At 42.4% G+C, this 11,228-nt stretch overlaps 1 protein-coding gene across 1 annotated transcript; it reads right to left on the bottom strand.

Moving 5' to 3' along the window:
• Nucleotides 1–5,232: 5,232 nt before the first annotated feature.
• Nucleotides 5,233–10,144, bottom strand: kcnj15 (potassium inwardly rectifying channel subfamily J member 15; the record flags this gene model as incomplete). The annotated part of the gene is made up of 4 exons (XM_080749670.1): nucleotides 5,233–5,310; nucleotides 6,489–6,817; nucleotides 8,430–8,808; nucleotides 9,905–10,144. The coding sequence occupies 4 exons, from the start codon at nucleotides 10,142–10,144 to the stop codon at nucleotides 5,233–5,235; spliced, it is 1,026 nt and encodes a 341-aa protein (XP_080605796.1).
• Between the last annotated feature and the right edge of the window lie 1,084 nt (nucleotides 10,145–11,228).

The following is an 11,228-nucleotide window of genomic DNA, read 5'->3' as shown; positions in this document are numbered from 1 at the left end:
TTGTCGGGTGAAAATCTTGTATGTCCAAAACCGTTCGTTTTGAATTTATCATTTCAAAACTGATTTAAACTAGTGAAAACAGCCGATCTACAAGCACACAACGCCTCGCTGTGCGAGGCGTTGTGTGCTTGTAGATCTGCTGTTTTCACTATTTTGTGCGACGGCCTTGTATGAATTGTGAAAAAACGTACACATTTGGAGATACGAGATTTCCACCCGACAACGACGATATACTAGTGTTGTTGCTGCTCTTATACCACCATTATTACTGGGGTTGGTGTGGGCCAGACAGTAGCCCCCCGCCGGCCGCAAATGGCCCGCGGGCCGCCTATTGGGGAACCCTGGTCTATGGTGTGGCCCTGTCTTTCTTTCCCTAATGGGACTGATCACGGGTAACTACTGGGTCGTAAAGTCTGCTGGGTCACTTGAGCGAGGGGTATTTGTGGTATAGGTATCCCCATTGACCCATATAATAAAATGTATAAAACCTTTTCCACATTTTGTCACATTTGTTCAAGATATTTTTTAAATAGCGGATGTTGTATAATAGGGTTAAAGGGATATTCCACTTTCAAAAAAACTCCTTTTGCATGAGTCTGCCTCCCCAGGCCCAGGGCTTCTCCGCACACACACCCATTGTAACGTCAAACTCCATTTTAGCCATGATAGATTCATTAAAAACACCCATTATTTTTTTCTGGTGACTCATATTACTCTCCTAATACGTGAGCAGGCTGTGTTTTTCGATAACTTTTTTCATTTATTGTTAATAATATTTTTTTGTATTTAATTCTATCCATTTTCCCAAATAATTATTAAAAATAAATGAAAAACTTTATTGATAAAACACTGCTCACGTATTAGGAGAGTAGTATGAGTCACCAGAAATAATTATGGGTGTTTTTAATGAATCTATCATGGTTAAAATGAAGTTTGAAGTTACAATGGGTGTGTGTGGGGAGAGGCCATGAGCCTGGGGGGGGGGGCAGATATCATTTACATCAAATATCTAAATATTGAATGAAGTAAATTAAAAACTGTTCAGGGTGTTCATAAAAGCCTGATTAGATGATAACATGACCAAAAGTTTTTTTTTTTTTTTTAAGTGGAATATCCCTTTAAAGTGGATATATTGACTTTTGATGCTTTTGCTGGGGACCCCCTGGAACCCCCTCAAGGTCCCCTGGGGGTCCCCAGACCACACTTTGAGAACCACTGAATAGTGTGCTGTGTGGGGGGGGGGGGGGGTGACAGGTTGACGCAGCCAAATAGCTCTGCTGTGTTTTGTCAAAATAGAAGTGTTGTCTCCCTGTGTTGTAACTAGATATACAGTCATTGTTACCACAACAATACCAGAGAGTGGGGCGTTATGACAGCATTCATCTTCTTTCTTTGTTCAAGTATTGGTTCATTCCCTTAGGCAAAGTCTTTTATTGTTGTGAACAGCATTAGAAATATTAACACATTAAGTACTCAGGCATACAGTATGTAGGCCTACGTATAAAAAATAAAGAAAAAAACTTAAAATACAAACAAAAAATGGGCCACAATAAGTATTTGTTATACACCAGCAATAACAGATCTGGATGTTACAGATGATTTTGTCTAGAACCGGTATTGTAAGAAAAAAGGGAAAAAAATAGCCAAATGTAAATGTGTTGCGATGCAACGTGTTGTGAGCTTGTAGATTTGGCTATTTTTCGTAATTTGTCATGCAAGAAGTACATCATTTTGGTCTTTAAGGACGACTTAACCCATTTTCACCCTTATCTTATTTGGACTTCACTCATGCTCATTATAGGATGGCACCATTTCTGTCCACTCACTCTGCGACTGCGTCTCATTGGTGGGTTGGGGAAGTTCAAAAAACGACGACCAATGACATCATTGATGGGGATTTCAAGCTAATAGAAACTCCCTTTCTTTCCCTGGAAAGAGAAGGACCCAGAAATCTATAATGGAAGTCATTGTTCTCATGTTAAATACGATTTTGTAAACCCATTTTTCACCCAGTGTCAATTATCTAATAATGTAATCCTGGACGCTACACAGCCTACACTCCCTCTGCCAACCTGGGGAGACAACGTACTGACCGTCATGCATTCTTCTATGCAAGAGGAGTCCAAGTTGCTTCTTATCACCTGACAGGTGATAGTAGCGTGTGGAAGGAACACGCTATTCCAACCAGTTCCTTTCCCCTCCATTAGGCGGCCCGGCTGGTCAGGGGGAGGCAGTATAGAGACCAGGATTACTGCATGTTTTACTACCTACCCTAGGAGACACGGGGAGAACATGCAACCTCCACATAGAAATGCCCTTTTGCCAACCCCACCTAGGGTGTGGGCGCTGATGACGCGGAGGAGAGAACACGCCCCCCAGCACCCACAGCGTCCCTGACGGCCGGGAATCGAACCCAGGACCTTCTGGCTGTGAGGCGACAGCACTGTGCCACCGTGCCCTCCAACCTTTGAAATCTTGGTAGCATAATTATCATCAGGCGGCATAGCTCAGGGGTAGAGAAACTGGTATTAGAGCACGAAGGGTATAAATCCCGAAGGGTTCCCAGTTCGAATCCGGGCTCCCCCTGAGTTAATGTCGAAGGGTCCTTGGGCAAGACTCTGAACCCCTAATTGCCTTCGGTGAGTAGGTTGGTGCCTTGCATGGCTTCCTCCGCCACCGGTGTATGAATGTGTGTGTGAATGGGTGAATGTAATGCACAATCTATGTAAAGCGCTTTGGATTAAAAGCGCTATATAAATGCACCATTTACCATTTACCATCAGCATTAGTGAGAAGACTGAGAACCAAATGAGGATTGGTTGAAATGGGTGAAGTCGTCCTTTACTAGTTAACATGTCTGAAAAACGTGAGCGTGTGCACATGTGGGGGCGTCTCAGCTTTTTGTCAGATGTTTAAAAATGTTCTCCAGGAACAAAGGAACAGCAGTTGGGAACTACAGCTCCAGAGCACAGGTTGACAAGGATAGGCTACTTTACACTAGGGCTGCCTGGGACTCCATTAAAAAATATAATCGAATTTGTTATAACTTTTTCTTGATTCATACAATGAATGCTTGTTAAAAAACCCAATAAACAAAAGTAAAAAAAAAATATATATATATATATATATATAATCGAATTAGATTGTTTGTAATGAATTAATCAAAATGTATTGCGTGTTTAATCGCATATAAATATTTGACTTGAAAAGCATTTTTTTTTTACGCATTTTGGTGTACGAGTGAGTGAATCAATGAGGGAGTTTTTTTAATCTAAATTTCCCATCCATTGACCAAGTAAAGCAGTCTGATCGGACTGCCCCATTGCGTGAACTGGGGTTTGTTATCTGTTGGTTGGTGCACCGGTATGATCGGTACGCCGGAAACTAGTCCAGTGAGAAAGGTTCTGTGGCGCAAAAAACAAAGCGCAAACAATTTTTCTGTAATTAATTAATCAAAATTAATCTGTTAAAGTTCCAGCCCTACTTTACACGGCTTCTTTTTTTGGCCACATCATACATTATAAAGTCACTTGGGTTCACAGCAACATGACCTGGAAGAATGTGTCCCTGAGGGTTTTAAAGGTCTGAATGAATGAATAACTGAAGGAATGCAAGACACTCTCATTCAGCTTAAAGCTGCAGGTCATTGCAACTTGGACGAAATTTGCATCCCACCTGAAAATGTGTTTTCTATTTATTAACCCATTAAGACCTGGAAAATACCTTAAAATGTATTTTAAATCCTAATGGTTGTCTGAATAACTTTTATGCATTTGACCACGGACCCCCATCTCAAAATGCTTTGTTCTAGGGACCCCAGAAGTAAAGATTTGAGTTAAAAATGGTCGCTTAAAAATTCTTTTTTTTAAATAGCAGATCTACAAGCTCACAGTGCGGCATTGACTAGATAATGGTTAAAGAGCTGGATACCCCTGTTACCATCACAATATAGAGCTGTAACTTTTAACAAAAAGAAAAGAAAAGAGTTAAATAAATAAAAATATCACTTAGAACAACTTTAAATTCTCATTTTCTTGTTCATTAAAATAAATTCAGGATTGCAGTTTCAACTGTCAGCATGGAAGAGTCTTCTTGGCTCTGAAATTACATTATAATATCCCCAGAAAAGTTTGATTTATTCTTCTAGTATTTATTCATTCACATGTAGTACTGTATGTGTGGCAGAAGAATATTGACACATTTCTGCTCCAACAAGTCAATAAGCTACATATTATAGCTTATAGAGGTTGGTTATTTTGTAGGCTATGTACGTCAGGAACAGCCTTTTCCTCTACTGTCTTGTAGGCTGCTCTCCCCATTTCAAGTATCAATAGTAAAACTACTCATTATATTCAAATTTTGTAGAATAGAAATAGAAATGAGCCAATCCAGCCTACAAGCTCACAACGGGACACATCGCGACACATTGTGAGCTTAGTTGTAGAACGGCTATGTTTGAAAGTAAGGTGTAAAAAGAAGGTTGGTCGATGTATGTTTTGTAACAATAATGGCCTAATTTTAAATCTGCAAAGTAATAGTATTCCCCTCTGAGATGTAGTGGATTATGTGTATGAAGTACTTACTATAAGTACTTTTGAGTAAATGTAAGCTACTGTAAGTACTCTTCACTTCACTGACTATGCTGTCAATGAGGTATAGGAATTATAAGCTACTATGCACAGCAGCCATAGTGGGGAGGGTTAGGGTATCTGGACCACACTGTGAGACCCACTGGTGTAGAAGAGTGTTCGCAGTGAGCCAACAACATGCAGAAGGGCATGGTCGTTGTCGGGTGGAAACCTTGTCCAAAACCGTTTGTTTTTATCATAAAAAAAACTAAACTAGTGAAGACAGCCGATCTACAAGCACACAACTGTAGATCGGCTGCTTTCACTACTTTTGTGCAACAGCCTTGTCTGATGAAGCAGGGCTTTACTACGCGAAAAAGCGTACAAATTTGAAACTTGGAGGTACGAGGTTTCCGCAGTGACAAAATGCTTTAATTAGCATCATTGGTAACTCCCCTCCCCTCCAACTGTATATATGTTCCCCATTTTCAACTGTTTTTATTGCATTTGTGATACTTGCTTTGGCAATGTGAACGTATGTTTTCTCATGCCAATAAAGCTCCTTTGAATTGAAATTGAATTGGTAACACCCCAGAAAAGTCCCCAGTCTCCAATATGGCTGCCGCGCACAGAGCCTATACGTCAGGCTCACGTGGGAACGACGTCACTCTTTCTTGTACTCCTCCTCCAGCTTCAGCTTCTCGGCGTTGTTGCTGCTCAGGAGGCCGGCGTCGTTGCTCACCTGCGGAGAATGATAGAGAGAGGCAGGCTCTGACATTTTTAAAAGGGCCTTTTGGTGGAAATACCGAAGATAGACGACCTCCAAGCTCAGAGCTTGGAGGTCGGCTATTTTTGGCGCATGGTACCACACTGAACTAAGCATAATCAAGTCAATACATGGAGATGTGGCGTAACGGCATGGATTTCTGCACAGAGAGGGCAGTTCTTTCAACATGAGATGCTGCGTTCAAGTTCAGGAGAGTTTGGACAAGGCAATTCTCTTTGAATGCCGCCTTTAGGTATGGCGTGGAAAGGAGGCATTTGCATTTCTTTCACAACAGTAACAACTGCATTAGTGGTCTGGAGAGAGGGGGACTTTTTTCCGGACGGATAAAAGGGCAGGGGGCTCGAGCCCCCTTTGATGTCTATGTGTGCATGTGCCTGCTCACCAGTGTTTTCAGCAAATTTAGATTTAGTCTTAGTCTTTTGAATGACACACCATTTAGTCTTAGTCCTGTCTTAGTCTTTGTCTTAGTCTTTTGGGATTACTCTTAGACTTTTTGGGTCTTGGTCTTTTAGGATACGTTTTTAGGCTAAATATAACCACATAACTCTGAACAAGTCATTGTCTTCTACTGCCTGTTACTTGGTCAAAATAAACCATACATAAAAGATGTAGTTGGCTTTAATTTCATTGCAGTTCAGTGTTAATTTAGACTTAGATTTAGTCTTAGTCTTTTGAATAACACAAATAAGCCTTATTCACGGCCCGCCCACTCAACAAATTTCTCAGCATCCCCGGGGTGCTGACATCAATTTAGAAGGGGAAACTATAACAGAAATAGCTGGACTTAAAGCCAACAAATCATTATTTCGAACGGTAAAGTAAATTATAATGCTTTGTGCCTTTTACTATCTTGTGTTCTTGATCATGCTAGCCGTATTTTATACTTTACTATTCGGAAATTGCATTACATTTGCGATTTCTGTGTTAACTCTATAGGCTATAGTAGGATTTTCCCCTTCAAAATGTGACTTCAGCACCCGGGGGATGCTGAGTGGGCGGGCCGTGAATAAGGCTAATAGTCTTAGTCTTCTGAAATTGTTTTAGTCTAGTCTATAGTCTTATCGACAAAATATCAAAATCTTGTCGTCTTTTAGTCTTCGTCTTAAATCGACAAAATGAACACTGCTGCTCACCTGCACCTTGTCGAAGAAGTTGAAGTCGGCCACGTAGCGCCCCCCGGTGGTGCTGAAGAGCACGGGCTTGAACTCGTAGCCCCACAGGATCTCCTGGGGGACGTAGGATGTGCGGCTCTGGCAGGTGGCGGCCGTGGACTCCATGGTGGCGTTGAGCGTCACCAGCAGCTCAAAGTCGCGCGTGTGCAGGTTGTCGGCCGTCAGGCCCGCCAGCGGGCTGCTCTCGTCCAGCACGTGGTAGAAGGTCAGCGGCAGGATGAGGAACGGACACTCGCCGCTGGAGTCCATGTAGAAGTCCACGTGGCTCTGGTGCACGCTGGTCTTCTCGCCTTTAGAGAGAGCCATAGTTTGGTTGGTTGATTAATTGATTGATTGACTGATTCATTCATGCATTCACTCATTCATTCATTCATTCGTTGAATACTGTAGGCCTATTAGCAGTTTGCAAAAGGTACAGAGGCACAGTTATACAATAATACAATAGAGGTTATGCACGTGACATCACTGTTGCTGGAAGTTATGTGGGAACACGCCTACTGAGTGGCAAAAAAACTAATTTCTGCCATTGACAGCCCAGACATCCAAACAGAAATGTCCTATCTGATTGTATTAAACAAAGTTAACTCACCAACATTGCAGCTGTACTGAAAGCTTGAATTATCCTCTTTATATCTGCAAAGTTTTTGTTTCATAAAAATTCACCATAGGCATGTTATGGAGCGACTTTCTGTCAAGACATTCTGTGCAGGTTTTTATTTTTCCAAGTGTCAGAGTTTGGAAGCACTTGTTTTCAACAACACAACATCCAGCTGCCTCCTGCATTATGTGCAAATTAGAAACAGGTGGTATGCAGGGCTGTTGAGTGATTTGCAACTAGCACTTCCAAACTCCATGCTGCTCAATGTTTTGCCACTCAGTCTAGATTAGGGGGGCGGGTCCCAGTGGACGTGCATACCCTCTATACAACAATTGACCAACGGTTCAAGTTATATTCCAGTTATACAGTATAGGCCAAAATGTGAATCAGCCTGTTATAGCGCCACCATGAGGCCGATTTGAAAATGTTATGCTTGCATTTCTTGCTTGACCTAGTGGTAACGTGCGTGTAAAGTGTCACGGCAATCGGACGCTGCGTTTATGGTTTGTGGCATTTTGTTAAAAACGGGCCACTCCTGCAAACTTTGGAAGGCTTTCCTAGCCAATCAGGATGGAATATGTCAAATCCGACGGATCAGTTTGGTTTAATGACTATGGAGATACTGTGTACCGAGTCGCGTGATGTTCAGACAAAATCTGTAGGAGTAATATAAAGAAATGTGTTCTGAGAAAAACGGCCTCATGGTTTCATGTTGATCGGCCCAACGGTGCCGGAGATTAGCTGCTCCCAGATGGACAGACAGGGATGACAAATCTTAGATCATTGGTTCCCAAACCTTTTTTTCTCAGGGCACCCCATGAATATTTTTTTTAAATCCGAGGCACCCCTACATTATATATTTTGTCCTTGTATGTCCAAAACCGTTCGTTTTGTAATTATCATCTATAAAATGTACTAAACTAGTGAAAACAGCAGATCTACAAGCACACAACGCCTCGCGATGTGCTTGTAGATTGGCTGTTTTCACTAGTTTTGTGCGACAGTCTTGTATGATGAAGCAGGGCTTTGCTTTACCAAAATACGTACACATTTGAAACTTGGAGATACGAGGTTTCTGCCCGACAGTGACGATATTTTAGTGATTATGTTGCGAGGAAAACGTTGAGATAATAGCCGTTTTGGTTAGAACTGACTGAAAATAACTTATCTCGCGGCACCCCTGGACTGCCGTCGCGGCAACCCAGGGTGCCCTGTCACCCACTTTGAAAACCCCTGCCTTAGATAACATCTCAGCGACAAGAACAACGACAGAGCAGATCGTAACGTAAAAAAAAGGATCTTGCCTTCCTCCGTCACGTTGGGGTGCAGCAGCTTGCCGGCCAGCTGGCACTGGATGAGCAGGCTCTTCCTCATGTTGGCCACGCGCACCATCAGACAGATCTTGCCCTCGTGGCGGCCCACCACCGCCGAGTGGCTGAACTTGATGGTCTCTGCCCGCTTCTTGGGCCGCGCCAGCTTGGCCAGGAAGGCGCCCGTCACGAAGATCTCGGCCAGGCCGGTGATGACCAGCTGGGCCACCAGCGTGAAGATGGCCAGCGGACACTCCTCGGAGATGTAGCGGAAGCCGTAGCCGATGGTGGTCTGCGACTCCAGCGAGAAGAGGAAGGCGCCGGTCAGCGTCTCCACGTTGACCAGGCAGCGCGTGTGGTTGGACGGCAGCTCCTGGACACGAGGGTGGATTGGACGCGATTAGATGAATCGATTAATCGACACGTGCATTGTTTCGTATCATTTGTTTTCTTTTTTATATACCGGTAGGTCAATGAATCGATGGCAATCGATGCAGAATCGACACAAAAACTGATAGTTCTGTTATTTGGCACTTAAGTACTAATTGCACAATTGTTTTGAAAATAGTCGTTCCACAACGCGTCACAATACAGGAGGTCAACGTGTCGCATTGTGACGCATTTTGAGCTCATCGGCTCAAAAAAGCAACATGCTCCCCCAAAATGTATTATTTTTCATTAAAACGTATTGTTGATTTTAGTTTAGTTTTTTATAATCAAATGAAATAAAATACTTTGACTTTTGCACCCTTGCAATACAGACACCCCAAAAAGACAGACGAAACAAGACCAAGAGACCAGAAGTAAGGAATTAGAGGCCGAATCTCTATCCAATATGGCTGCTGTGCATACTGCATAGACCCTATATACAGTATGCGTGATTCCTTAACCCACCAGGATTGAGTTAAGACCCGCCTCGCGGAAACGCGAGGACTTCCAGGAGTGGCTGAAATCCCTGCCTGACACAGGGTGGATAAAGTCAGAGGCATGAAGACTTGTACTTGAGAAAAGCCTGCATTTGCACAATGCACAACTATTAATTTCTCACTACAGTGATCAAAATAAACTGTGCTAAAAAAAAACTTGAAACTGACTGTGCTTAATAAAGGGAAAACTTTGTAACTTTGCTAAAGAGAAAAACGTATGAGAAAGCTATTAATTTGTCACTACTGTGCTCAAAATAAAAACTCTTACTGATTATCAGTTAAATTGTTATGGTTTGGATATGGTTTTGGGCCTATTATGCTGCGTGTATTATTGTAATGGATCAGTAGGTAGTAGGTACTTTGCACTTGAGCGAGCAGCACTAACGTTCATGGGCACTTTCATACTTAAGATTATCGAGAGGAGGCGGGTTTTAACTCAATCCTGGTGGGTTTAGGAATCACGCATACAGTATAGATAGATACCCCAAAAGAGCAGACAACCCAAGACCAAGAGCCCAAAGGACGCAGGCGACAGCCCAGTACCTCCTCGAAGTCGCCGTTGCCCATGCCGATGAAGTAGAAGATGACGCCGAAGATGAACCAGGTCATGACGAAGGTGGAGGCGAACAGCGTGAGCTTGTAGCGCCACTTCATGTCCACCACCGTGGTCCAGATGTCGTGCAGGTACAGCTTGACCATGCCCTCCACGTTGTCGATGCGCACGTTGTTGTGGCCGTCCTTGGACACGATGCGGCGCTGGACCTCCGTCTTCTTGGTCATCATGCCCTTCATCGTCGACGCGCGGCTGGTAGTGCGACGTTAGCCAACCGCAGTACTGAGAGGTGAATGCACACAGTGATATGACTTGCATCAATTATAGCATAATTAACGAATGATATCGAGTGCGAGTACTGAAAATCCATGTGGCAATCGTGAACATTTGTGGAAGTCTTTGAATATTTTGACCCCATTCTATAAATGTCTTCTAAATCCTTCTTCTAAATCAATGGTTCTCAGATTTTTTCATGTCAAGGACCCCCAAAATTACATGTATTATTTGGCCCCCATCTCTCAAAATACAGTATGTTGTTCCAGGGACCCCCCAGAAGCAAATACTTGAGTTACAAATGTTCGCTTTTAAAAAGATATCTTCAAAGATTTGCAAAAGAAATCATGAATTTTCTAAAAATAGCTGTTCTAAAAGCTCGCAGCGCGGCACCGTATATCTCCTATTTTAGAATAGTTAAAGTATAAAATAATGGTTAAAGTGGTTCCAGGTCTTAATGGGTTAAACTGATTTAGAGCCCAGGGAGACTTAACTCCGGCCGAGGGGTCTACGTACAGTCCTTACCATAAACTTGTACTTTTCAAGGTCAACAGTTATGAAAAGACGAAATGAATCAGCATCTCTTTCAGTAAGCCATGTGCGATTGTATTTCTTGTGTTAACTATTGTGTTAACTTTAAATGAAATCCAAGGGTTGCACTCTTTTCATGCCACAGTTATTTGAAAACGTGTTACAAGTTTGTAGATTTAGGTTTATTATAACAATGCATATACTGTACATCCAGCATCCATATTCTGGGGGAAAATAAACATTTGCAAAATACAGGATCTACAAGGTGAGCTATTTTCAGCGAAGATATCTAATGTAGAGTGAAAACAGAAAAGACATTGGTATAGAACCAAGTATAGGGTTTAAATTGTTAATTAAAACCCCAAATCAGACTTCTTCCACGATGGTCTAGCAACCCATTTGCAGGTGTATTTCTCATGTAAATTACTATGTTAACTTCAAATGAAATTGAGTGGAATAGCAGTGTTGATTCTACTAAAACTATGACCAAAGATGTTCATCAGCTACTGT

Source organism: Nannobrachium achirus (assembly GCF_963921795.1).
Source record: "Nannobrachium achirus genome assembly, chromosome: 19".
Classification (NCBI taxonomy): domain Eukaryota; kingdom Metazoa; phylum Chordata; class Actinopteri; order Myctophiformes; family Myctophidae; genus Nannobrachium; species Nannobrachium achirus.
Note: the sequence above shows the minus strand (reverse complement) of the source record. Positions and strands in the feature narration are given on the sequence as shown.